Source organism: Leguminivora glycinivorella, chromosome 16, assembly GCF_023078275.1.
Source record: "Leguminivora glycinivorella isolate SPB_JAAS2020 chromosome 16, LegGlyc_1.1, whole genome shotgun sequence".
NCBI lineage: Eukaryota > Metazoa > Arthropoda > Insecta > Lepidoptera > Tortricidae > Leguminivora > Leguminivora glycinivorella.
The window spans coordinates 15,514,880-15,538,368 of NC_062986.1; the positions used below are offsets into that span (position 1 = coordinate 15,514,880).

The following is a 23,489-nucleotide window of genomic DNA, read 5'->3' on the forward strand; positions in this document are numbered from 1 at the left end:
ACCTCTCGTATGCTTAGGAGCAGATCTGCTCCATATTGTTTCAACTTTAACATGTAGTTATTATGACTAATATATTAATGACAATTTTTTGACAGACGCATACGAAAGGTTAAATACACGACCTTGACAAAGATTTATTCAAATTTGAATTTTGACATGCTGTCAATAGAGTCAAAAATGCATGATACATCACTATGCATTTAAGGGTTAAAACATCCACATGAATTTTGTATACGAGAAATAAACGATTTATCAATTATTTATTAAGGCTAAATTGAATTGTATTATTTACTAACTTAAAATTAACTTTAACTGAAATGACATTCGTGTGTAGAAATATTAACTTTAAATCTAGTTTTAGATATATTGCAATAGGTTCACAGGGTGTGTTGAAACTTTTCACATGTATACTTATTAAGACCTTTGTAACACACATTGCAAAATAAATGAAATGAAATAAACACCCACAAATTTTTAAAGACGTATATTTTTATATAACCAATACTCCTGCTCCTGACATTGCGAGAGATAAATACATTCCATGATTCGTATTCACATACAATACAGTCCATACGAATGTTAAACTACGTGTGCTGCCGACGGAAGCACGCACGCTCGACGCCGGTTTGCTTCCGTAGGCGGCCGCGAGCTCGCGGTTGTACTGCGAGTCAGCCGATTTCTTGTACCGCAGTACAACCGCGGGTTATGAATATTAGGCTAGTTTAAGACGACTGGGTGAAGGTAGCCAGGAAGTCGGTGACGATCTTCTTGAGCTGAGCGTCGGACTCGGGCGTGATCTGGCCGTCCTTGGCGATGGTGGACAGCAGGCCCTGGTGGCTGGTCTTGATGTGCGCGGTGAACTCCTTCTCGAAGGCGGTGATCTTGGTGGGGTCCAGCTTGTCCAGGTGGCCGCGGACACCGCAGTAGATGATGGCGACCTGCGGTGTAAAAGTAACTAATTAACTAATGATTCTAGATACAACAGTTTCGTTTAATTATCTGTGATGATGATGACTGGAGACTAGGAATATGTATGTAGTTTAAAATTTTTCTCCATTTTTTTAAATACCAAGAATATAAATGTTATATATCACTGTGACGAGGACAGCGTCAATGCCATCGCGCTGTCCCTGTCACACAAACATATATAACATTTTTCAATCTCACTCACTCACTTACTCAGTCAATCTGTGTAATAATGTCCTATAATATTTATTTATTTATTTTTAACAGCCAGTGTGGAAGCACCATAACGCTTCCAGACGGATCTAGAGTTGGAACTGAACCAGCCTCCACTTTGTGTTTCTGAGTTTTTAAAAACCAAGGAATTAGCAGTTCAGTAAACGAAAGACAGTTTGCATGCGACATTACCTGCTCCTCGATAGCCATGGGCACGTACTGGCCCTGCTTGAGCAGCTCGGTGAGGCGCATGCCGCGGTTGAGCAGCTGCTGCGTGGCGGCGTCCAGGTCGGAGCCGAACTGAGCGAAGGCGGCCACCTCACGGTACTGAGCCAACTCCAGCTTCATGGAGCCGGCCACCTGTGGGAGAAAGAGAGAAACTTACTTTTGTGACGATTTCCGTGCAGTTGAAATAGTTTTATAGCGTAATTTCTGGTTGACCAGTTATGTATGATCAAAGGATTTTAATACATAACTTTGCGGAGTTTAAGAAACAAACGAGTCTTCTTCAAAACGAAATCTTCAGTGTGTTGGTTGGCTGGTAGAATAATAATGAAATTGTTGCTTCTATGCCGGTTATAGTTTAAATAAATTAAGCTATCTATTCTGCAAATATAATATATGAAACGAAAGCTGAAATTACACCTATTGCAAGTTTTGAGACGCAACTATGGGTATGAGTGAGTGGCAAATATCTGCGTCACTTTCTTGCATGTACCTTTATTTTCAAAACATGCAAGTGTAAATTCAGCTTTACTTAGTCCTTAATTTAACAAGTTATTTTGATAGTAATTATAACTCATTAGAGTCTGTACATAATTTTATCTAAAACTGATAGATATCATGATTATCATGTAAAGTAATAGAAGTGTGTATGCAAGCTGACCTGCTTCATGGCCTTGGTCTGGGCGGCGGATCCGACGCGGGACACGGACAGACCGACGTTGATGGCGGGCCGGATGCCCTTGTAGAACAGCTCGGTCTCCAAGAAGATCTGGCCGTCCGTGATGGAGATCACGTTGGTGGGAATGTAAGCGGACACATCTCCGGCCTGGGTCTCGATGACGGGCAGAGCGGTCAGGGAACCACCACCCATCTTGTCGGACCTGGGAAATTCAAACGTTGGTATATTATAAATACAAAATTTCAGCTTTCCTAAATATTTTTTAGGTTTAAAAATGCTTGTTTCAAGTTGGTAATCGATGTTTTGTGCATCAATGTTTTCAGCATGAGTTGAGGAGAAGAGTGTGTACTTACATCTTAGCGGCACGCTCGAGCAGACGGGAGTGGAGGTAGAACACATCACCGGGGTAGGCCTCACGACCGGGGGGACGACGCAGCAGCAGAGACATCTGCACGAAAATATTCACTATGTAAAATACTTTCGAAAAGTTCAACAAAACTCACAAATATTTTAAATGTACCAAAAAATTGTGTACTTGATGACCCTTGTACCTGGGTAAGTGGCCAAATGCGCAAACGCTTACGATAATTGTGTCGCTTAACTTCAAACCTGGGTAAATCCATTCTGCTTTATGATAAAAATATAATATGATCTGAAAGAATCAACCTTATAGCAGAATGGATTTACCCAGTTTTGAAGTTAAGCGACACAATTTATCATAGCCAGCTATCTATATTTCTCATCCGTATTGGCGTGACAAAGCCAGACTACGTTTCGATCGACGTCTAGCGTCAACGATTGTCGTTTTGACGACGTCGACTCATCGAAACTATTTGAAGAAATTGACCCCTCCACACAGAACACCCCACTAGAAGCCAAATGCAAGCGATATTGTTCGAGACGCAAATCACCAATCCTTGCGGGGTGAGGCGGGCGCGCATGGTGCTGCCATTGGTCGTTTCAAATAATGGCGCGCCTTTATGATTAGCAGTAGGGATGGGAATGGGACATGTCTATTATAGACAATGGTACCGGTACCAGTACTGTGGTGAATTTGTTTTGCAACAAAATATAATATTATAATTAAATTATAATAAGGCCTAGTTACCCTTCGGGTTGGAAGGTCAGATGGCAGTCGCTTTCATAAAACTAGTGCCTACGCCAAATCTTGGTAGTAGTTTCCAAAGCGGACCCCGGGCTCCCATGAGCCGTGGCGAATGCCGATGCCGGGATAACGCAAGGAGGATGATAATTGTGATAGCATCTCAATAAAAATCATTCTAGTAACTAATAACTAAACTGTGCATTTTTACTTACGTTTACTAAGTTAAATAACCAACTAAATATTCTAAACTAATCAATGAACTAAATACCACTACAGACTCTACAGATTCTAGATAATTATTCACTATTACAAATCTGCTTTCTTTTATATTTCATAAAATGGTAGCACATGGTACGAACGGCAGTACGAAGTTCCCGCAACAGACATAAACTAACATGGCCCCATGCCTAGTCGTTTACGTGAAAGGGATAGCATATCATTGTTAATTCGGTAAAGAGGGATGGACGCGCCTCGGCGCCGCTCAGCACAACCATATTGACCAGTATAAATGAACTCCGCGGACAATAAACAATATTCAACAAAATAATTAATTTGACTTAACTGTGGAATGTTGTTCCATCTTTTTTACATGTAGAAGTGTTAGAAGACTTGCCACACCACTTTATGCTGTAAGAGACCATTGTTTGCAACCAAAATTGATTATTTAAGATTTTTTCCCGAGCGGACACGGACACTGTTAGCGGGTCGTATACTTGGGCGCTACTGATCGGTGTCGCACGCGTTCAAACTTTTATAAACCTGATTTGTCGTAAGCTTGGTGACCGCGAGTCGCCCTGTAAGGGCCATCTTGTTGTATTGATCTGTGCCCCTCCACCAATATAACGTTGATTACGAAATGTCTACACGTTGAGTGTTTTTTAATAAATACATAGGGGCTGGTTTTTACAGTTTTATAAAACCCGATTTGTTTACATATATTTTCTAGTAAAAATTTTAAAGGCAGGGTAAAAAAGACGTGACACATGTATTGTATTTGATGTAGTCAATATTGGTGTGGTGTTGTTACCTGGCGGTAGGCCACGGCCTGCTTGGACAGATCGTCGTAGATGATGAGCGCGTGCTTGCCGTTGTCGCGGAAGAACTCGCCCATGGCGCAGCCCGAGTAGGGCGCCAGGTACTGCAGCGGGGCCGCGTCCGACGCCGTCGCCGACACGATGATGGTGTAGTTGATGGCACCTGAGTACAACATATTTGTTACACCACACGCGATACAAAAAGTAACAATCTTTATTTTGAATTTTAAAGGAATGTTCAGAAATAAACTTTGATTTGCGCCAAATCATTCTATTTACACACTTTAACCACTCAATTGCTCTAAAATTTTCAATGGCCTCTATGTATTGTCAAGTAAAATGAAGGATTACCAGCTGTCAGGTAACTAGAGCTACCAAATTGAATCCATAAGCATTACAAAAGAATGAAGAGTAAACAGTAAACCTTTGTATTCATTAATCTGACCAAATCTGTATCAAAATATGTAACTTTAAATAATACTTTGAATACACAAATCAATCATAATTAAGAGTCATTGCTATATCTTATAACAGTTAATCAGTTTGAGGTGCACAAACAGAGAAAAAGGTAATCCAAAAATCAAAGAGTTATGAATTTTAACATTATCCTTACCAGCATCAGTCAAACGCTTGACAATCTGAGCCACGGTGGACCTCTTCTGTCCGATGGCGACGTAGATGCAGTAGAGCTTCTTCTTCTCGTCCTCGCCCTTGTTGAAGCGCTGCTGGTTGATGATGGTGTCGATGGCCAGCGCAGTCTTGCCGGTCTGACGGTCGCCGATGATCAGCTCGCGCTGCCCACGGCCGATGGGCACGAGGGAGTCTACGGCCTTGATGCCTGGAATTTAAAGTGTTATTTTATTAGTCAAGTAAGCCATTCAGGGCCGCGGTGTAAGTTTTTAATTCTACAAAACAATCTGTTTGCACGTCCCTTGCCCTGTGTAACTTTATGTATAGATGTAGGTTTACATTGATCTATTGTGTAATTTGTGTATGGCGCGTTGTTGTGAACCTAATCGAAATGCATGAATGTTGAGATATTTGTATCAGTAAGATTGTAATTTGGTAAGACTGTTAATTGGCCTTAAGAAGTAGTTTCAGGTACATCATACAAAAAAGGCTAGTTATGAAATTTAGATGTATATGCAGTTTGCAGCGGAAGCATCTTCAGTTGCATTTCATAACTGTCTGGATTGAAAATCAATAATGTTGAACTATTTTAGTGACCGGCCACACCAGAGCGTCGCGTGTCTCGGGGCGCGCAACGGGCGTCCGCGCCACGCCGCTTCAGTGTAATTCAAAAAACGCCTCCTCAGTACATTTTGTATAGGAAAGACGTAAGACGCGCCCCAGGTGGCGTGGCGCGCCTTACGTCCTTCCTATACAAAATGTACTGAGGAGACGCTTTTTGAATTACACTCAGGTGGCGTGGCGCGGACGCCCTTTGCGCGCCCCGAGACACGCGACGCATAAGTGGGAACGCTGCCTTAGACAGAACAGGTTAGCAGGTGCTATAGTATATGTATTATGTAACATGATATACTAAGATAACTCTTAGTTCTGCTGTTGTTCTGGTAACAGAATCACTGCTATAGTTGTAATTCTGTATGATTACAATGTAACAGCTAAAGGCTTATTTAACCTCAAATTATTTATTATTTGAACCTCAATCCTTATATCAGAGATAAGAATTCCGTACACACTGCATGTCTATTATAAAGAGTATAAAGACGTTTTGAACCCTCATCCTCGTAACTATTTAATAAAGTTACATTTTTGACTTTATCTTGCACTTTTAAGACACAATTGTGAATATTTATTTATTTATTTATATATATATTTATTTACACTGACGATCTCGGAAACCGCTCTAACGATTTCGCAGAAATTTGTTATGTGGGGGTTTTTGGGGGTGAAAAATCGGTCTAACTTATCCTTAGGTCCCGGAAAACGCGAATTTTCGAGTTTTCATGCGTTTTTCTTCGCGCGCCATCTCGTGTGCAGTAGTTGTACTGTTAAGACAGAATTAAAGGTCGATGTAAGTACTATTTATTGCAAACACTAGATGAGTCAAGGCTCTCGAAATACACTATTTGAGTTTTTGTCTCGAAATGCGCGCCATCGTGTGGAGTAGTGGTGTTGTTAAGGCTAATTCTTTCGCTCGATGTAGGTACTATTCATTTTTGAACTAGATGGCGACACATGTCAAGGATACGAAGTTAAAACCGAGCGAAGCTCTGTTGCCCAGATATTTTAATATAATGCAATGAAATCTGTGATTCTAGTGAATACCATGTCCATTTGTAACACTTACCAGTCTGCATAGGCTCGCGCACAGACACACGCGGGATGATACCGGGGGCCTTGATACCGACTCGCTGGCGGTTCTTAGTGTCGATGGCGCCCTTGCCGTCGATGGCGTTGCCCAGGGCGTCCACGACGCGGCCCAGCAGCTGCTCGCCGACGGGCACGTCCACGATGGCGCCGGTACGCTTCACGATGTCGCCCTCCTTGATCAGCTTGTCGTTACCGAACACGACAACACCCACGTTGTCGGGCTCCAAGTTGAGGGCCATACCCTGGGGAGTGGTTGCTATTTTAGTAATTAGAAGGTTCGTCACGCAAAATTAGGCGGCGTCAAGTTGAGGAAAGCTGGCATGCTAAAGTTTATTAGATGATGAAGGGAATATTCATAAGTTTTTAGTAACTTAAAAATTCAGAACTATACAAGTTTTGAATTTGTAGTCCTGAATTTGTGAGTTTGAGTCACAAAAAATCAAAACCTACTTTTCTTGAGTATGGGCTATGTCATGTAGTTATTTCTTTTATTCATTGATTGAGCAATTTTTTTCCTTTCATATTGATTGCATGACTGAAATTTCTGGCATTGTCCCAAGTTATTTCATTTGGCAACAAAAAATCTTTATTTAGGTAAAAATAATTGTTTAATGCATAAAGTTAATTAACAATGTGTTTATTTATATGTCGGTGATTTAGCATTTTTATTATATGTAACTGAAAATTGAAAAAAAAAAAAATAGGAAATCTCCATGGGGGCAATGGCATTTTATTATTATTATTATTTAATAAGCAGGCAGGCAGTTAAAGAACTGATATAGCCTGTATCCAGTGATCATTGTGACAGTAATCATAGCCGAGTTGTAGATGTGATGTGCTTGTCTAGTCTATTTTTAAACTGATTTTGCATCTAATTTATTTTTATTTTACATTTCATTTTATTTGTTGTATTTTAATATGGGCTCAAGGTCTGAAATAAATGATATTTTATTTTTTTTCCTTTTTTTAATGGGATATGGGAGGCCCAAAACAACACAAGTCACAATAAACAAGACAAGAGGAAGAATATGGTAGAGGGTCTATACCCCTCAAAACGGTTCCAGTGTAATTTTTCCTTACAATCTTAGATTAATGTTATGACTCTTCAATTATTTCTTATATTCTGTTACCCAACAAAAATGGATATACTATCAACTATTATCAAAATGTCCATCTTAAAATCTATTTTAAAATGTTATACCAACCTTAAGACCAGAGGAGAATTCCACCATCTCCTCTGCCTGGATGTTCTTGAGGCCATACACACGGGCGATACCGTCACCGATGCTCAGCACACGGCCAGTCTCTTCCAAATCGGCCTGGAAATAACATAACCCTGTCATTCAATATATTCACTTGTAAAATGTTTTTGAACCATCTTGAAGATAGCTCCAATATATTATTCACAAGTGGATTGACTACAAAATAGTAATGAAGTATTTTGAACCTTAACCCAAAGAGATAAGAACTAAATTCTTTTTGATATAAAAGGTAGAGTACCTCTATTTGTATGTAACATTGTACTGAACACAAAATCAGCTGATTGACTTTATATCAATATCAATGACATATCTGACCTAGTAACCATATAAAAAAAATTGAGTTTGAAAACCCAAAATTTTCCATTATTTTGTAACTGAAAATACGAACAAAATTCGACATTGAGCAAACTCTAGTTATCTTAACCTCTTTAGTTTATGTAATCACTCACCTTAGGTGCAGCACCGAGGATTCTCTCCTCCAGGATGGTGGAGATTTCGGCAGCCCGCTGCGTGCACGAGACATGAAGCTTGCGCGCCGCCACGGACACGGCGGGGACGGCGACCTTCGAAACCTGCCGCAGCCATAACCAAACTATCAGTTATCGATTCACTCATAAGGCACTTCTTAACACTATTATGCGGGTTGCGGTCGTCCATTTCAACGATCCACTAATTAGATATGCACTGTCCATTGACATTTCCAGTAAAATACCGACGTCCTGCAGTATCGCCCTCTGTTACATAACACGAATCATACGCGAAAATTATCATCATATTACACACAAATTGTGTATGATTATGAACAATATCAATACACTGTCGAACTAAAACAGCATTTATACTGAGATAATTAGTTGCAAAAGGCAATTCATGTGATTTGCCAAGTTATATCGTAGGCTATCATATCACCGGTTAGGACACTAGGATAGATCAAAATCAAGAATTTTAAGTAACGTTACAACGCATACCTGTGTCGCGGCATTTGGGATACGCCTGGCCACCGAGGAGGCCAAACGAGCGGAGATCAGCGACATTTTTCACAAATTCTTATAACACTGGTGGAAGGAAGGGCCGTGTGGTTCTCCGCTCGTTTCTTCGTTGGTGCTAAGCCGGAAATGACATAATCGATCCTTGTCTGTGGTCTGTCCATGAAAATGTAGGTCGGTTAGAAACTAAATACATTATAGCTACTAAAGTTGTTTTTAAGAAAAAAAAAAGGTAAATTGTAATCAATATTGAAAAATATTGATATGATTAGAAGAATTTACATTAAATTATATATATTAAAAACCTTCTTTGTTTTTATAAGAGACTTTACATTTATATACGGTTCAAAATCGTACTAAAACCAATATCTAAAACTTTCAGAACGCACCGCAAAGCGGATATTGATTTGAAGAGGATTTTTGAGAGGCTAATATAATGTAATCTTAAAGTTAATTTAATACTGAATTATGTATAACTAATATAATTCCTATTTTAATTACAAATTAACACTAACATAAAAAAGAAGCATTTTTTTAGAACTTTTCAAACTGATAAGGGGTTGACCATTGCCAAAAGTAGAGATGAAAAGAAAAAAATAATAAACGTCATGTGTCTTGATAATTTTGTTAGCTGTCAAACGAAATCGCCCAGTTTTTAGTATTTTTAAATGTTTTTCCAGTGGTAACAATAAATTTGTTATTCTTGTATAATGTAAATCGAAACCAATGAATTCTTATTACTTTAGATGTGATGGCTATATTTGAGAAAGAGTCTCATTCCAAAGTTATATTAGATGACACAGAAAAACTTATTTGTATCATAGAAAATGCACAAAATATCAACAAGCACACTGTAAGTAATATTCGTTGCGAATTATTTCACGGTTTGTTGAGTCAGATTGGTGATTGTCTTGTAAACATACTGCCTGAATTCCAAATTATATTTATAGGAATACAGATTGCAAGTGCAAAGGGGTCCTAGTAAAGAGATCAAATGGACGGTGTCTCGTCGCTACAGGGACTTCGCAGCGCTGCATTCGGTCCTGCAGCAAGCTAACATTGACTTGCCATTGCCACCAAAGAAACTTATTGGGAACATGCAACCATCTTTTATTGCAGAAAGACAAGTAGCCTTGCAGGTAATATCACACACAATACACATCACCTTAGTGCAAATGAGTGGCGCAATAAGGTAGCGAAGCAGCTAATGAAACATATATTTTCAGGAATACATTAATGCAGTACTGAAGCATCTAATTCTAGCCTTATCATTACCAGTGAGAAGCTTTTTGGATCCAAATAATTATTTATTAAATATTGCAGGTAACTATTTTCTTTTTTATAAGTGTTATTCAACACATGTTTATGGTTTAAATAAAACATGTTGTATTTCCTGTAATTGTTGCTTTTCAGAGCAAGCATTGCAAACAGTGTCAATAGCCCTGCGGGGAGACGGACAGTTTGAGTTGAAGGGTCCTCTGGCTGCTATTGGTTGGAGAGTTAGGAAACACTATTTTTTGGTGAGTTCTAGAACATAAGTAATTTGAATTGAAGCCTGTCTAATTATGGCTGTAATAAAATTTGTCATGAATTAATTTTAAATATACATAATTAGCTGTGAGTATTTTTGTGGTAATTATACAGTAGGTTATCACCACCCAGGCATTTATTAAAACGAATAATAATACAATCAATCAGCAATTATTTGCGCATATCAACAAATCATAGGACAGTTATTTAAATTAACTAAAATATAAATTTTCTGAAATCCCAACATTCAATATAATGCATGCACTTCTTAATTGTCATTACTCACTCATACTTGTGAGCTGTCATTACCCTCAGTTGATAAGTGTGTGTGCTGTACATTGCTGTCATTGCTGGCAAAAAAGTTTTTGTTAGAAAGTTTATATTAAGTGATTATTTTTAATTATTAATTAAATTAAGGGCATGGTTAAGTTAAATAACTATGTAAGATTAAATTCCTTTAAGAAAATCCCACTTGTTGGTTACACACTGTACTATGATAACTCTTTTATTATAGTATAATATGTTTTTTTCTGTGACACTGTGGTGTTATTGCTCATAAACATAAAATAGGCAAACTACAAAACTTAAAAAGGATCATTTTACAAATCAAGGACACAATAAAAAAACCTATTTTATTTTATTTAGTGGATTGTCAAACCATTTGACTTTTATATTTATTTTTAGTATCCTATGAATGAGTAGTTGTGAGAACTGAAGACATAATAAGCTTACACCCACACAAATAGTGGTTGGCTTACTGCTCCTAATCTATTCTAGTTTGGCTAATTATAATTTTCTGTTCTGTAACATTCATCAGAAAATAGATAAATCTGAATACTAACAAGTGATTTTTAAAATGAGTCATGCTGTGTTCACTTCTAAGAATGTATGCCCTTTTTAGGGTTCCGTAGTCAACTAGGAACCCTTATAGTTTGTCCGTCCGTCCGTCTGTCCGTCCGCGGATAATCTCAGTAACGGTTAGCACTAGAAAGCTGAAATTTGGTACCAATATGTATATCAATCACGCCAAGTGCAAAAATAAAAAATGGAAAAAAAATGTTTTATTAGGGTACCCCCCCTACATGTAAAGTGGGGGCGGATTTTTTTTTTCCATTCCAATCCCAACGTGTGATATATCGTTGGATAGGTATTTAAAAATGAATAAGGGTTTACTAAGATCGTTTTTTGATAATATTAATATTTTCGGAAATAATCGCTCCTAAAGGAAAAAAAAGTGCGTCCCCCCCCTCTAACTTCTGAACCATATGTTTAAAAAATATGAAAAATCACAAAAGTAGAACTTTATAAAGACTTTCTAGGAAAATTGTTTTGAATTTCATAGGTTTAGTAGTTTTTGAGAAAAATACGGAAAACTACGGAACCCTACACTGAGCGTGGCCCGACACGCTCTTGGCCGGTTTTTCTGTTCTTACCAAAAAAAAAACAGGGACAAATGTGGTATTTCATATAAAATTACACCTTATGTCTATTGCATAAGGCACTACCTACTCAAGCGCGGATCCAGCTTCGTGCCCAGGGGAGGGTCACGTGGTAAAGGCCCAGGCCCCAGGGGGGGGGGGGTCACGTGGTGGTGTAAATGTTAGAAAACCTGTCTGTTGCCAATCAGGGAGTCAGTTCCTATAAGGGTTTCGATTTTCATTTTCACATACAGAACCCTAAAATCAGTTTAATTTTACCCTACCTTACCTTATTTATTTGACGAATTTATTGACGTGACTGATTTATACATTTTTGCCAAATTTCAGCTTTCTAGTACTAACCATCAAAGAGGAAAGCCACAGAGAGACAGATAGACATACATGTTGAAACTGTGAGGCGATGGAGTCAAAAAAGCCCTCTTGAATTTAATCAATGACATATGAAAATGTTATGCATTGATTAAATGCAGTATAGTGAATACCTTTTTATGATAGTATAAAAAATATATTTTTCATAACTAACCATTATCTTTGTTATGAATCACTGCAAAAATATTTAAAATAACAGTTATCTACCAAAGATAAATGTGTTGACTACTTTCTTGTCAGTTTAATGTCCTGTTCGTCATCATCATCATTTCAGCCGTTAATCGCCCACTGCTGGGCATAGGCCTCCCTTCGTGTACGCCACTTATCCCGGTCCTGGGCTAATCTCATCCAGAAGTGCCCCTCAGTTTTTCGAATGTCGTCCACCCAACGAGCCAACGGATGCCAGGCGCTTCTTACATCCGATAGCGGCCACCATTCGGTCAACATCACTCTGCCTGGCAACATGTCCCACCTAATTCCATTTGAGTTTGGAAATGACGTCACCCACGTCCCGCACCTTGGTGCGGCGTCGGATCTCGAAGTATCCTCACTCGATCTTGAAGTTTAATGCCGAGCATGGTGCGCTCCATCGCTCTCTGTCATACCCGTATCTTATGCACAGCCTGTCCCTTCCTACCTAATGCCATAATATTGCAACGTCCTGTTACCTTCATTGTTCTCAGGTGACGGACTCGGAGACCAGAACAAATTGTCTGCTGTCTTGGCAGAACTACGGGCAGGATAGGTATTTAAGTGATAAGGATCTGCAAGCAGCTTTTAAGAGTATAAAAGGTGTAAATGTAAGTATTTTATTTTTTCCTACGTATCACACCCAAATAACACTAAGTTCTAGTATTTTGTTCTTGCTGTTGAGTAAGGTTGGCAGACCTGAATAAGGTTGCTGAGTGTTATTGCTAAAAATAAGACAGTCTAACACAAAGTTATAGGAGATTAAGTTGTTGTTATTGATATTAATTTTGCCAGCAACGTTTGATTTGAACTTACTATGCTAAGGCTCAAACGCTCAAACTCTGTTGAGACGTATATCCGATCGGTAATCGTACTATGTATCAGCAGCGGCTGGTCCATACAAGCCGATTCCCACCGGCTTGCCTAAAATGGATTACTAGTAAAGTACCTAATGTTAAGGTAGGTTTATTTTTGCTCAGTGTTGCCTAGCAGAAATGTTCACCAGCCGCCACTGCTATGTATACAATACAAAGTAAATACATTTCACTATATGTATCGTAAGCGCCATCACCTTAAGGATTAAGTCCCTCGAATGAAATTGTAATTATGTACTGTCTGAATCAATAGGTGATAGGTGCTTCTAGTAACTCGAGCGTGATTGTAATAGGCAGGTGAATGGTTTTGGATGAACTTTCATATTACTGTTACGGAACATGCTAACTACCTAAAGCTACTTTACCCGATTATAACACACTAGCTTTTGCCCGCGGCTTCGCTCGCGTTAAATTCGAAAAATGCGGAATGCTCCATACAAACTTTCACCCACTATTTTAGGGAAGTGGGGGGTTAGAAAGAGACAAAAAGTAGCCCTATGTCACTCCATCCCTTCAACTACCTCCACTTAAAAAATCACGTCATTTCGTCGCTCCGTTTTGCCGTGAAAGACGGACAAACAAACAGACACACACACTTTCTCATTTATAATATTAGTATGGATTCTTACATCCTATTTTGTTTTTACAGTCGAATACGTTTACATGTTACCTATGTGAACCACATTTCTTGATCTTGACACGCTTTTATGCTCATAATATTACCGGTCGGAAAGTGTCAAATTTCAGGCCGCTGCGCTAAAGAAAGTTACCGCTTTCCGGCTCCGTCGAACAGAAAAATAGTTTACACACCTTGGCCAGTAAATAATAACCTAACCACAAAATTAACATTTTGAAAAAACCCCCGACCGCGACATAGTGGACCGATTTTCCTAAACATGGCTAAAACACTCCTGACTAACTCAGCTTTCAAACAAAAAAAACTAAATCGAAATCGGGTCATCCGTTCGGGAGCTACGATGCCACAGACAGACACACACACAGACAGACAGACACGTCAAACTTATAACACCCCGTTGCGTCGGGGGTTAAAAAAGTAACATTTCTTACTTTACTGGCGTAGCCCGTATGTAATCTACTATTTTGTTCGCGTTAGTCTGTAACGCGTAAAAAACTCGACTTTATACCGATGATAAATTAAATGAATGCATAAAAATAATTAATGAATATTGATATGATAACTAACAAACGTATGTACTTTTAATTGCAGCATCCACATATAGATAAAATATTAGCAATTCATAGTCTAGAATCAGGGGCGTATGTAGTACGAAGGATACATGAAACCGGGAGCCTTAGAGATATTCTATACGGGACCGAATACACGAGGAACTATCTAGCCAAATATGGGAACCCTAAAGTGAGGAAGCCGCTGACTGAAGGGCAAATAGCGCATTATGGATATCAAGTGCTCCAGGCGTTGAAGTTTTTACATGATAAGGGATTACCGCACGGTGTGTATTATGCTTAACTTTTTATATCTAGTCTGTTAATTTAATATTTCTTTTTTTTTATGAATACTTTTGCTGATTAAATTGTATCTCGTTTTTTAATGCATGTTAATTATAAGATGTAATGTTTTGAAAAGAAGTGGCCCGCCGAGTTTCTTGCCGGTCCCATAGTGGATACCCCCCTCCAACTGAGGGGGGACTGAAATCTTCTCGAGGCTGAGGCGTAGGGTTAGAGCCGGCGTAGCTTTATTTGACGTTCATAAGCGCATTGTAATATGCCTACTTGGAAAAAATAAATATTTCATTTCAATATTTCATTTCATATCCGGCTTGTAATTTTATATGTAATCGTTCAAAAACGCCTGTAAATCGCAAATTGAATTACCTACCCCAATGAAAACATTGAATTTACGATACATTGTTGGGTCACTTTAGAAAATACTAAAATATCCGTTTGGAAGGTGCCACAGACAGACAGAAATTTATAGACATCAATTTGTCGTAATACCTGTATCTTAATGGGGATTAATACGTTTAATAACCCCTGTATGTCTTTTGTTGGGAAGGAAAGATCATATAACAGCCAGATCTACACAGAGCGCGCTGCCAATCCGAGGCACGTCTACATAGCACGTTTGCCGCGCGAGGAAAATCGCCTCGCGAAGTCTCGCTCTGTATGGACCCGGATACCTAAAACTCGCAGCTATGCTAAATCCTATTATGTGACATTATCTGGGTAAAGGGACCTTATTTTCGATGGCGTTTACGGAGTTATGATTATGAGCGATGTTCGTGTACAAATACGACGTCGCGGGACATAAGCGGCATCGAAAATAGGCTACTTGCCTCCTAGTCAAATCAGCTTATTTTTAAGAAGTGTCAAAACGAATTTGAACGACTTGCGTCGTCATGGTCAACTCAGTTACTTTATATACTCGTATTTCTACCGGACTTATTAAATAGATTTTGGATTTTAAAATAACTTCGGTCCATGTTTTTCTTATAATTATCTGGTGCTTTATTTCGTGCATGGTATAAAATATTTTATTTTAACTGCAGTCACGTTCCCTATAAGGTCCTTTTACCCAGATAACGTCACATATTTTCAAACCTATCATCCTTTCAGGTCATCTCCATCCAGGGAACATTGCAATAGAAAACCAAAAAGTCCTCCTAATGGACATTGAGAACAGTATCCTTGGCGTAGCCTGCCTACACCGGCCATATCTTCTAGAACTAAAGAGAGTGTCGTCGGCTGAAGCAGTAGATGTGTACTGCTTTGGACGGACGCTGTACGAAATGGCGTTTGCTGAACCGTTAGATAGATACTACTGTGATGAGTATCCGCATGGAATCTCAGCTGAGTTAGGTAAGTCTTTTATGAATAGTTTACACAGGCAGTATCTGCTAGATCTAAAGAGCGTCTCGTCTGCTGTACCTGTGTACTGCTTTTTTGGGCGCTGTATAAACTAGCGTTTGCTAAAGAATTTCAGCTGACTTATGTAAGTTCGTTATAAATAAAATGTCATTCAGGGAAATTACATACATACAATCACGCCTGTATCCCATAAATGGGTAGGCAGAGCACATGAACTACTTAAGTTTCACCAAATAATTGCCACCTACTTTATTTGTTTATATGAAAATTTAAACATTGGGCGGCAAGATGTTAAGATAGTACTTACACAATTTGACTACCCTAACCAAGTAACCATATCCCAATAATTTCAGAATCGGTCCTCCAGCTGTGTATATCCAGCGTGGCGTGTAAGAACGCGCGCGTGTCAGGAGCCCTAGAACCGCTACTGCAGCACCCGTTCTTCACGCGAGCCACGTTGAACGGGTCTCGGCTGGAAGCTCATCACCTCAAGTTCCCTCTTCCTCTTAAGGACGAACTTAGAAGAGCGTTGGACGTAGTCGAGGCGCGTCTCAAAGTGGATCAGAAGTTGGTACGTTAATATGTGTTGTCAGGAGCCCTAGAGCCGCTACTGCAGCACCCGTTCTTCACGCGAGCCACGTTGAACGGGTCTCGGCTTGAAGCTCATCACCTCAAATTCCAGCTTCTTCTTAAAGAGGAACTCAGAAGGGCGTTGGACTTAGTCGAAGCGCGGCTCAAAGCGGATCAGAAGTTAGTACGTTAATATGTTTTGCCATTTTTTTCGTACGATCAGTGGCCCATTTCTCGAAGCTACAAGTTACAATTTACAAGTGGTTGTCAATGTCTAATATGACAAGTTGGAAAGAGACTTCCGCTTGTAACTTTCACTTTTTAGAAATGGGCTCCAGATTCGAAGTCCCTTTAAGGCGCATTCGAGAATGTCTTTTACGAAATGTTTATCGGAAGTAGATAAATGAGATGTTCCTATGACAACACAAAAACGCTTCGAAAAATCCGTGCTCTGGACATGAATACAAAATCGTAACATCTTCTCTCAATAGATTTTTTACAATGAATAGCAGATTTAGCTTAAAAATGAGTTTTATTTTTAGGTGCGCAGTGCAAAACGAGAAGTGCGTATAAAGGAAATACTCAATTCTGAAACGGAACTAAAGAAACAGAAGAAAAGAGCGGTGAGTTATTTCTAATGTTACAGAATAGTACATTACTATACAAGTGCGTAAAAAAGGAAGTTCGAAACGAGTGGCGATAAATTAAAACACGACCGAATCCCTTTTAAAACGACACGAGTTACGAATTTCCTTTTCGCACGTGCATCGTATGACGTTTTTCAGTACAGATGGCCCTCCGAAGTTTCGACCTGACAACACTTCTCGCACTAGTGCGTAATCTGTACTGAAAATATCTATAAACTTAAATTATAAATGCGATGTTTTGCTGCCGTAACAGTCTTTAAAAATATAGCATCTCATGTTATATAATAGTGGTTGTTTTCTCTTACAGAGAAAAAGAGATAGCATGTGGAAGTCAACTTCATCCCTAGCAGAAACGGTGCGTTCGCACAGTGCTAGCACGGCATCGTCGCCTACGCCGCCACATATATGTAAGTATTCTTTCTTTTTATTTTAATAATTCTAATATATGTACATTATGTACTGTCATCTTCCTCCTTGCGTTATCCCGGCATTTGCCACTGCTCATAGGAGCCTGGGGTCCGCTTTCAGATTCAGATGATTTATTTGCCATTACAAGTATAAATACATGCAAATATAGTTACAAATCATACTCTAAGTACTTACATGCTAGGATTACTTATTCTATGCTGATACAAGATCATGAAGTTGTCCATTAAAATAATAAAATTATTACATATAATGTCATGTTACAAGTTACAACTAATCCCAAGATTTGGCGTAGGCACTAGTTTTACGAAAGCGACTAAGCAGGCATTGGAAATAGTCCGGTTTCCTCACGATGTTTTCCGTCACCGAAAAATGAAGATTCCTAATATATGTACTGTATTGTGCTAGAATAAGCTATAAAATAAAATAGGTTGGATAACATCGAGTTACTCCTGCTAGTTACATTTTATGATTGACGAATTAGAAATGAGCCTTCGAGAGATGAGCCGAGTCCACACCACACAGAGCGAGGCAATTTCCTCACGTGGCTGACGGGCTATGTAGAAATGCCTGGGCCGAGGCAGGTTGCACGGCCGCGATAAACGCGCGCACTGCCTCGGCCGAGGCACGTCTACATGCCTCGCTTGCTCTGTGTGGACCCGGCTATTGGTAGCATTATATTTCATCAACTTGACTTGTGGTTACCACCAAATCTTCTTGGTTCAATATGGTGGTAACTTTTCCCAGTAGTTATCATCGGCAACACTGTTTGCTGGTGTACATTTGTAATCCTTATTACAAGGGCATAAAGTCTACCGATGGTTAGTTAAGAGTGTTGCAGTTAGTACCACGGGGTCCACGGGCAACGATTTGGAGGTAACTTGTGTCGCTTAACTTCAAACCTTGGTAAATCCATTCTGCTTTAAGGTTGAATATGTGAAAAATATAATATGATCTGAAAGTTAATCAACCTTATAGCAGAATGGATTTACCCAGTTTTGAAGTTAAGCGACACACTTATACATCGTCCCTACTTTAAAAAAAATCTCGTATCTCACGCTGATTCTCAAAGTTAAAACGCAATAACTCTATATGCATTCCATACATACTTACTACAATTTTCTTTTCATTGACAGACGAAGATACAAGCTTTTTTAAAAGTAGTGACGACATACGTCTTTGAGTGGAGGAAAATGTACGAGTGTTTTCTTTTCGTAGCGGGAGAAATGAGCGGTGCGGATGTGAGTCCCCGCGCCGCCAGCAGCCCTAACGACGCGCGCGGCGCGCTGCTCAGCGCCATCTGCGGCTTCGATCGCGCCCGTCTCGCGCGCGTCAACTCGCGGTGAACTACACACGGTGCAAGACATCACTACCAGCATTTACACTTAGGCTACATCCGCACTGGCATGTCATCTAGCGGGTAGCTTAGTAAAACAAACATCCTTGAATGTTCGCGAAAGGCCGCATTGCGCGCTTAGCACTAAGATAATCGTTTAGCGTGTATCCAAACGTGTTGTTTTTTGTGGCGAAGCAATTTCGGAGATAACAATGGAAGAAACTTTAACTGCAGCCGTCGCGCCTAAGCGACCCAGCTCGAAAATCTTCAGTGCGGCCACATTGTATCCTAGCAAGTAGAAAGACTGCAAGCCACTAGGTTCTAGGCTCCAAGCGGGCCGCTTGTCAGTGCGGACGTAACCTCAGCCGCTAAAGATCACACACACTGTGGATTCATTTTTTTGAACCGTACCCGCCTCGCGCGCGTCAACTCTCGGTGAAGTACACAGAGCGCAACACACACTACCAACATACATACCCACTGTGAATTCATTTTGCGGTGGACACACGGTGCAAGACAGAATTACAACATTTACACACGGCTGCTAAGGCTCATACACATTAAATTAATTTATATCGGCCTCGCACTCGTCAACTCGCAGTGAAAGCACGGTGCAAAACATTTACACACAGCTGTTGCAGTTCATGCACACTGTGGATTCATCATTAGAACAAACCCGCAGTGAACGCGACGCAAGACACTATTACCAAAATACTCAGCCGTTAAAGCTCATACACACTATGAATTCAATAGGCTACTTGACCCTTTTTCAAAGTATGTCTTATATTATTAATTACTGTCTAATTAAACGAAAAAAATAGTACCATATTTTATTACGACTTAAAAACCTGCAAAAAAATTATTTAAAGTTTACTTTTACGTGATCAGGCAAAAACAACATCAGCCATATTAATCTATACTATCTATAGAATATCTATGACATGACGGCAGTATATTTAGAAAAAATATTTGACACTGTCACAGCTGCATCTTTAATTAAAAATACGAAGTCATCACGCACTTTTAATCCCCGCAAGCTATAAATATTGATTTCTTTAGTCAAATACTACAGAAAACAATAACTTGATGTGCTAAATTCGATACGAGTCTAGTAGCCTATTGTTTAGACCAAGTCGCGGTGAACACACGGTGCAACTCATGCAAGACATAATTGCCAACATCATACACATACGGCCGCTAAAGTTCATTGCGACTTCACACACTATGAATTAATTCTGCATTCAACTTTACGACTTGCTCTAGTCTAAACCAGTGGCGCAACAGGAATGCAAAACACGAAACACTTCCGACACTGCAAGCTAAAGCTCATACACTAAAGTCATAAACAAATGAATGAACTAGTGGGGCGAAAAAAGAAATGAAAAAACGTCACCGGTGGGCCAAAATAGATTAAATGGGTCCTCATTAAATCAATGCAATGATAGTTTTACTTGACAAGCGATTTATATTTGACTTTCTACCTTACACTAAAGTACATTGGCAACATTGTGTTACACGGCGTGTTCAGAATTAAATATAAATTTTACTAACCATGTCTCAGTACGTACATACTATTTATAGACAACTAGCTTTTACCCGCGGCTTCGCCCGCGTAATAAAAGTATTCATTAAGATTTTCATTTGGATCCGTAGGTTTCTCTGTAGGTATATTTATCTGCGATTATTTCGATTGCACATAATACTTTTGCTTGCAATGATTGTAGAAATATTACACATCGACCACAGCGTAGGTAATTCTATATACGCTGGGGAAATCTTTATAAACATCCCACATAGCCCGTATTTCGACACTATGATCGGTGGGTAAAAAGTACTTTTTTCTATTATCCCTTACAATTTTTTACATTTTGCTTATACTTATCGCAAACGTAATCTTCAAGCAAGCAAACAACGATCGTCTTAGAGCACATTTATTGTAAGAGACCGCCGACCGATTATCCGTATCCCTCTAACGATACCCATATTATCCGTATCCGTATCCGTATCCGTATCCGTATCCGTATCCGTATCCGTATCCCTATCTCTATCCCTATCGCTATCGCTATCGCTATCGCTATCGCTATCCCTATCGCTATCCCTATCGCTATCCCTATCGCTATCGCTATCCCTATCCCTTATCAAGATAACACTTTAAGTTCTCACGCTTTGTACACATATTTAAAGTCACATACAGGTCGAACGCGATTAATTAACATTATTTTTACCTTTTTTCCCAACGTTTCAGCCAGGTTGCACTGGCCGTGGTCGCGGAAGACTCACGTCCCAGCAAAATGTCACCGGAGATGTAAACAACACAAAACTACCCGATATTAATTTATATAAATGTTCGGGGTAGACAAATAAATATAATCTACCCGCTTTTAGTTAATGTTTATTTCCCACCGCACGACACACTAATGTTAATTAATCGCGTTCGACCTTATCAAGATGTTTAATGATTTCTTATCAAGTGCTAAAATATAAAGTTTCATGGTTTTATCTTTTAAAATTAAGAAATCCCATACAAACTTTCAACCTCTTTTTCAACCCCTTCATCCTTTTTTTTCGAAATAAAAAGTAGCCTATGTTCTGTCTCAGGGTCTAAAGATTGTCTGTTCCAAATTTCATCAAAATGGGTTGCGTGGTTTAAGCGGGAAAGCGTAACAGACAGACAGACAGAGTTACTTTCGCATTTATAATATTAGTATGGATGGATGGATTTAAATTTATTATGTAACTGAATATCGATTTTGTAGATAAAATCAAAAATTCAAAGTGTTCGTGTGAGTTTAATCCGTTTGTTAGTCATACAAGACACCTTTTTGTTACCTACTTACCATGTGTGCAGCTCTGAAATTACATTACAAATGAGTAAGTAGTTGTACTATTTATAATTTTTTGTTTGCATTACCAAAGAGGATCGAGTATTAAAGAGAGTTACTGTCGAAGTAAAATGTGTAATCACAGTCCATAGACTGCCATCTCTTGACACAGGCTTAAAACTTTTGAATCTCAGTTTTGACAATTTGGTCCATATTCTTAGCTCGATATGTGTTAAAATGTCAAATATTAATATTAGCGCCATCTAGCTGACCGTACCCCAAAGGTGTAATGTCATCTAGGCCACCGTACCTTTTTCTGTATGGCACTGAGCCTCAGTGACTGAGGTACGTTTTTTTCTTAGACTTTATCTGTCTATACGGAGTTGTATATGTCTTTGGCATTACCATTATCACTGTAACGTCCTTAGTTGACCGAAGGCAGAAGTATTCTATGTATATATTTCATTAGTTTGCCTTTTGACTTTACGTCCTTATTTTGGTAGGTATATAAAGTTTGGAACCGAATTTTGTAGAGTAAATTACCATTGTTTTCGAGCAGTAACTAGTGTGATAAAATGTCAGTTTGCTTTCTCATTACCTCCTAACTTTTTGTGTGCATTCAATATGATTGTGAAAATAAGTTAAATACAGTGTTTAGTAATTAAAAAATAAAATAACTTACTCTTATAAACTGAAATAGATACCATACACTAAAGAAAAACCGATCAAGCCCACTGGTGGCGAAGCCGGGAAACGAACCCGGGTCTCCAGCTAACGCGGCTGCGGCTGTGCTAAAACCGTTACACCACCCCGACCGCCGAGGTACCCGTCGAAATTTCTCTAGTGTATGTTATCTCTGAAGGCTAGGCGCCTTTGACCAACTCTAAGGGCGAGCAATTTGTGCTTGCAACTTACTCTTGTTTTAGGTACAGTCAACCAATTGGAACCCTAGGCCACCACTGTAGAGCCATGTCACGTTTTAAATCAGACTGTAAGAAATCTCTTACTGCTTGTCATTTTGACATGGTTGTAGAGTGGCCTAGGGTTCCAATTGGTTGACTGTACCTCAGCAATTCTCGTTTAGTTTGTACATTTGGATCACGTCTCCGATTTGGATAAAAATTGGTAGGCTGATCGAGTCCATGATGCTGAGCAAGATCCACTAGGTTTCCCAAAATGTCCTATGTAGTTTGTATGAAACCTTCCTTTGTCCTTTGTTATGGACAATGGTAATTACTCGCGTCAAAAAGCCTAAAAATTAACCCCGATTTTACTAACGTGTCACCGGTGTCACTTATGCAAACCAAAAAGCGGGTATATTACATTTTTGCTATACAAATTTGAACCATATTACCAGAAAGATTGCTTATTTTGTTGGCGTTTGGCTTTTATGGGCGATCGAAGGTTTACGAATAAGTATTAATTGGTGCCACGCGGTAGCTTGTATTGTATTTTATAAATCTTTATGAATATCAACTGAGACATTGTTTATACTATACTTGTGCTGAATCACTAAGTTAACGTGTTCAATTTATGCTTAAAAAAAGTGTTTGTCATTACTTTAAGGTCACACTCAGTTTTATTTTGTGGTGCATTCATTACACTGTCTTATAGTATTTAATGCGGGTTTTC

The 23,489-nt window shown here is 39.1% G+C and overlaps 2 protein-coding genes across 2 annotated transcripts; one reads left to right on the forward strand and one right to left on the reverse strand.

Moving 5' to 3' along the window:
* Nucleotides 1-469: 469 nt before the first annotated feature.
* Nucleotides 470-8,944, reverse strand: LOC125234374 (ATP synthase subunit alpha, mitochondrial). The gene is made up of 10 exons (XM_048140575.1): nt 8,790-8,944; nt 8,271-8,393; nt 7,765-7,878; nt 6,537-6,801; nt 4,836-5,060; nt 4,216-4,385; nt 2,437-2,531; nt 2,066-2,285; nt 1,372-1,539; nt 470-938 (listed from the first exon to the last, which is right to left on the reverse strand). The coding sequence occupies exons 1-10, from the start codon at nt 8,853-8,855 to the stop codon at nt 723-725; spliced, it is 1,662 nt and encodes a 553-aa protein (XP_047996532.1). The 5' UTR covers nt 8,856-8,944; the 3' UTR covers nt 470-722.
* A 497-nt stretch (nt 8,945-9,441) lies between these two features.
* Nucleotides 9,442-19,874, forward strand: LOC125234375 (PX domain-containing protein kinase-like protein). The gene is made up of 11 exons (XM_048140576.1): nt 9,442-9,660; nt 9,758-9,946; nt 10,034-10,130; nt 10,221-10,327; nt 12,829-12,945; nt 14,438-14,681; nt 15,805-16,047; nt 16,410-16,627; nt 17,169-17,249; nt 17,581-17,680; nt 18,918-19,874. The coding sequence occupies exons 1-11, from the start codon at nt 9,559-9,561 to the stop codon at nt 19,043-19,045; spliced, it is 1,626 nt and encodes a 541-aa protein (XP_047996533.1). The 5' UTR covers nt 9,442-9,558; the 3' UTR covers nt 19,046-19,874.
* The last annotated feature ends 3,615 nt before the right edge of the window (nt 19,875-23,489 follow it).

Excerpts from the sequence above, each read along its gene's own strand:
- LOC125234374 (XM_048140575.1), bottom strand. The coding sequence starts at position 8,855 with ATGTCGCTGATCTCCGCTCGTTTGGCCTCCTCGGTGGCCAGGCGTATC. Across the intron at positions 5,061-6,536 it reads GCGCGAGCCTATGCAGACTG|GCATCAAGGCCGTAGACTCC; the intron begins GTAAGTGTTACA and ends TTTAAATTCCAG. Across the intron at positions 4,386-4,835 it reads CAAGCGTTTGACTGATGCTG|GTGCCATCAACTACACCATC; the intron begins GTAAGGATAATG and ends TGTTGTACTCAG.
- LOC125234375 (XM_048140576.1), top strand. The coding sequence starts at position 9,559 with ATGGCTATATTTGAGAAAGAGTCTCATTCCAAAGTTATATTAGATGAC. Across the intron at positions 10,131-10,220 it reads TTATTTATTAAATATTGCAG|AGCAAGCATTGCAAACAGTG; the intron begins GTAACTATTTTC and ends GTTGCTTTTCAG. Across the intron at positions 10,328-12,828 it reads TTAGGAAACACTATTTTTTG|GTGACGGACTCGGAGACCAG; the intron begins GTGAGTTCTAGA and ends CATTGTTCTCAG.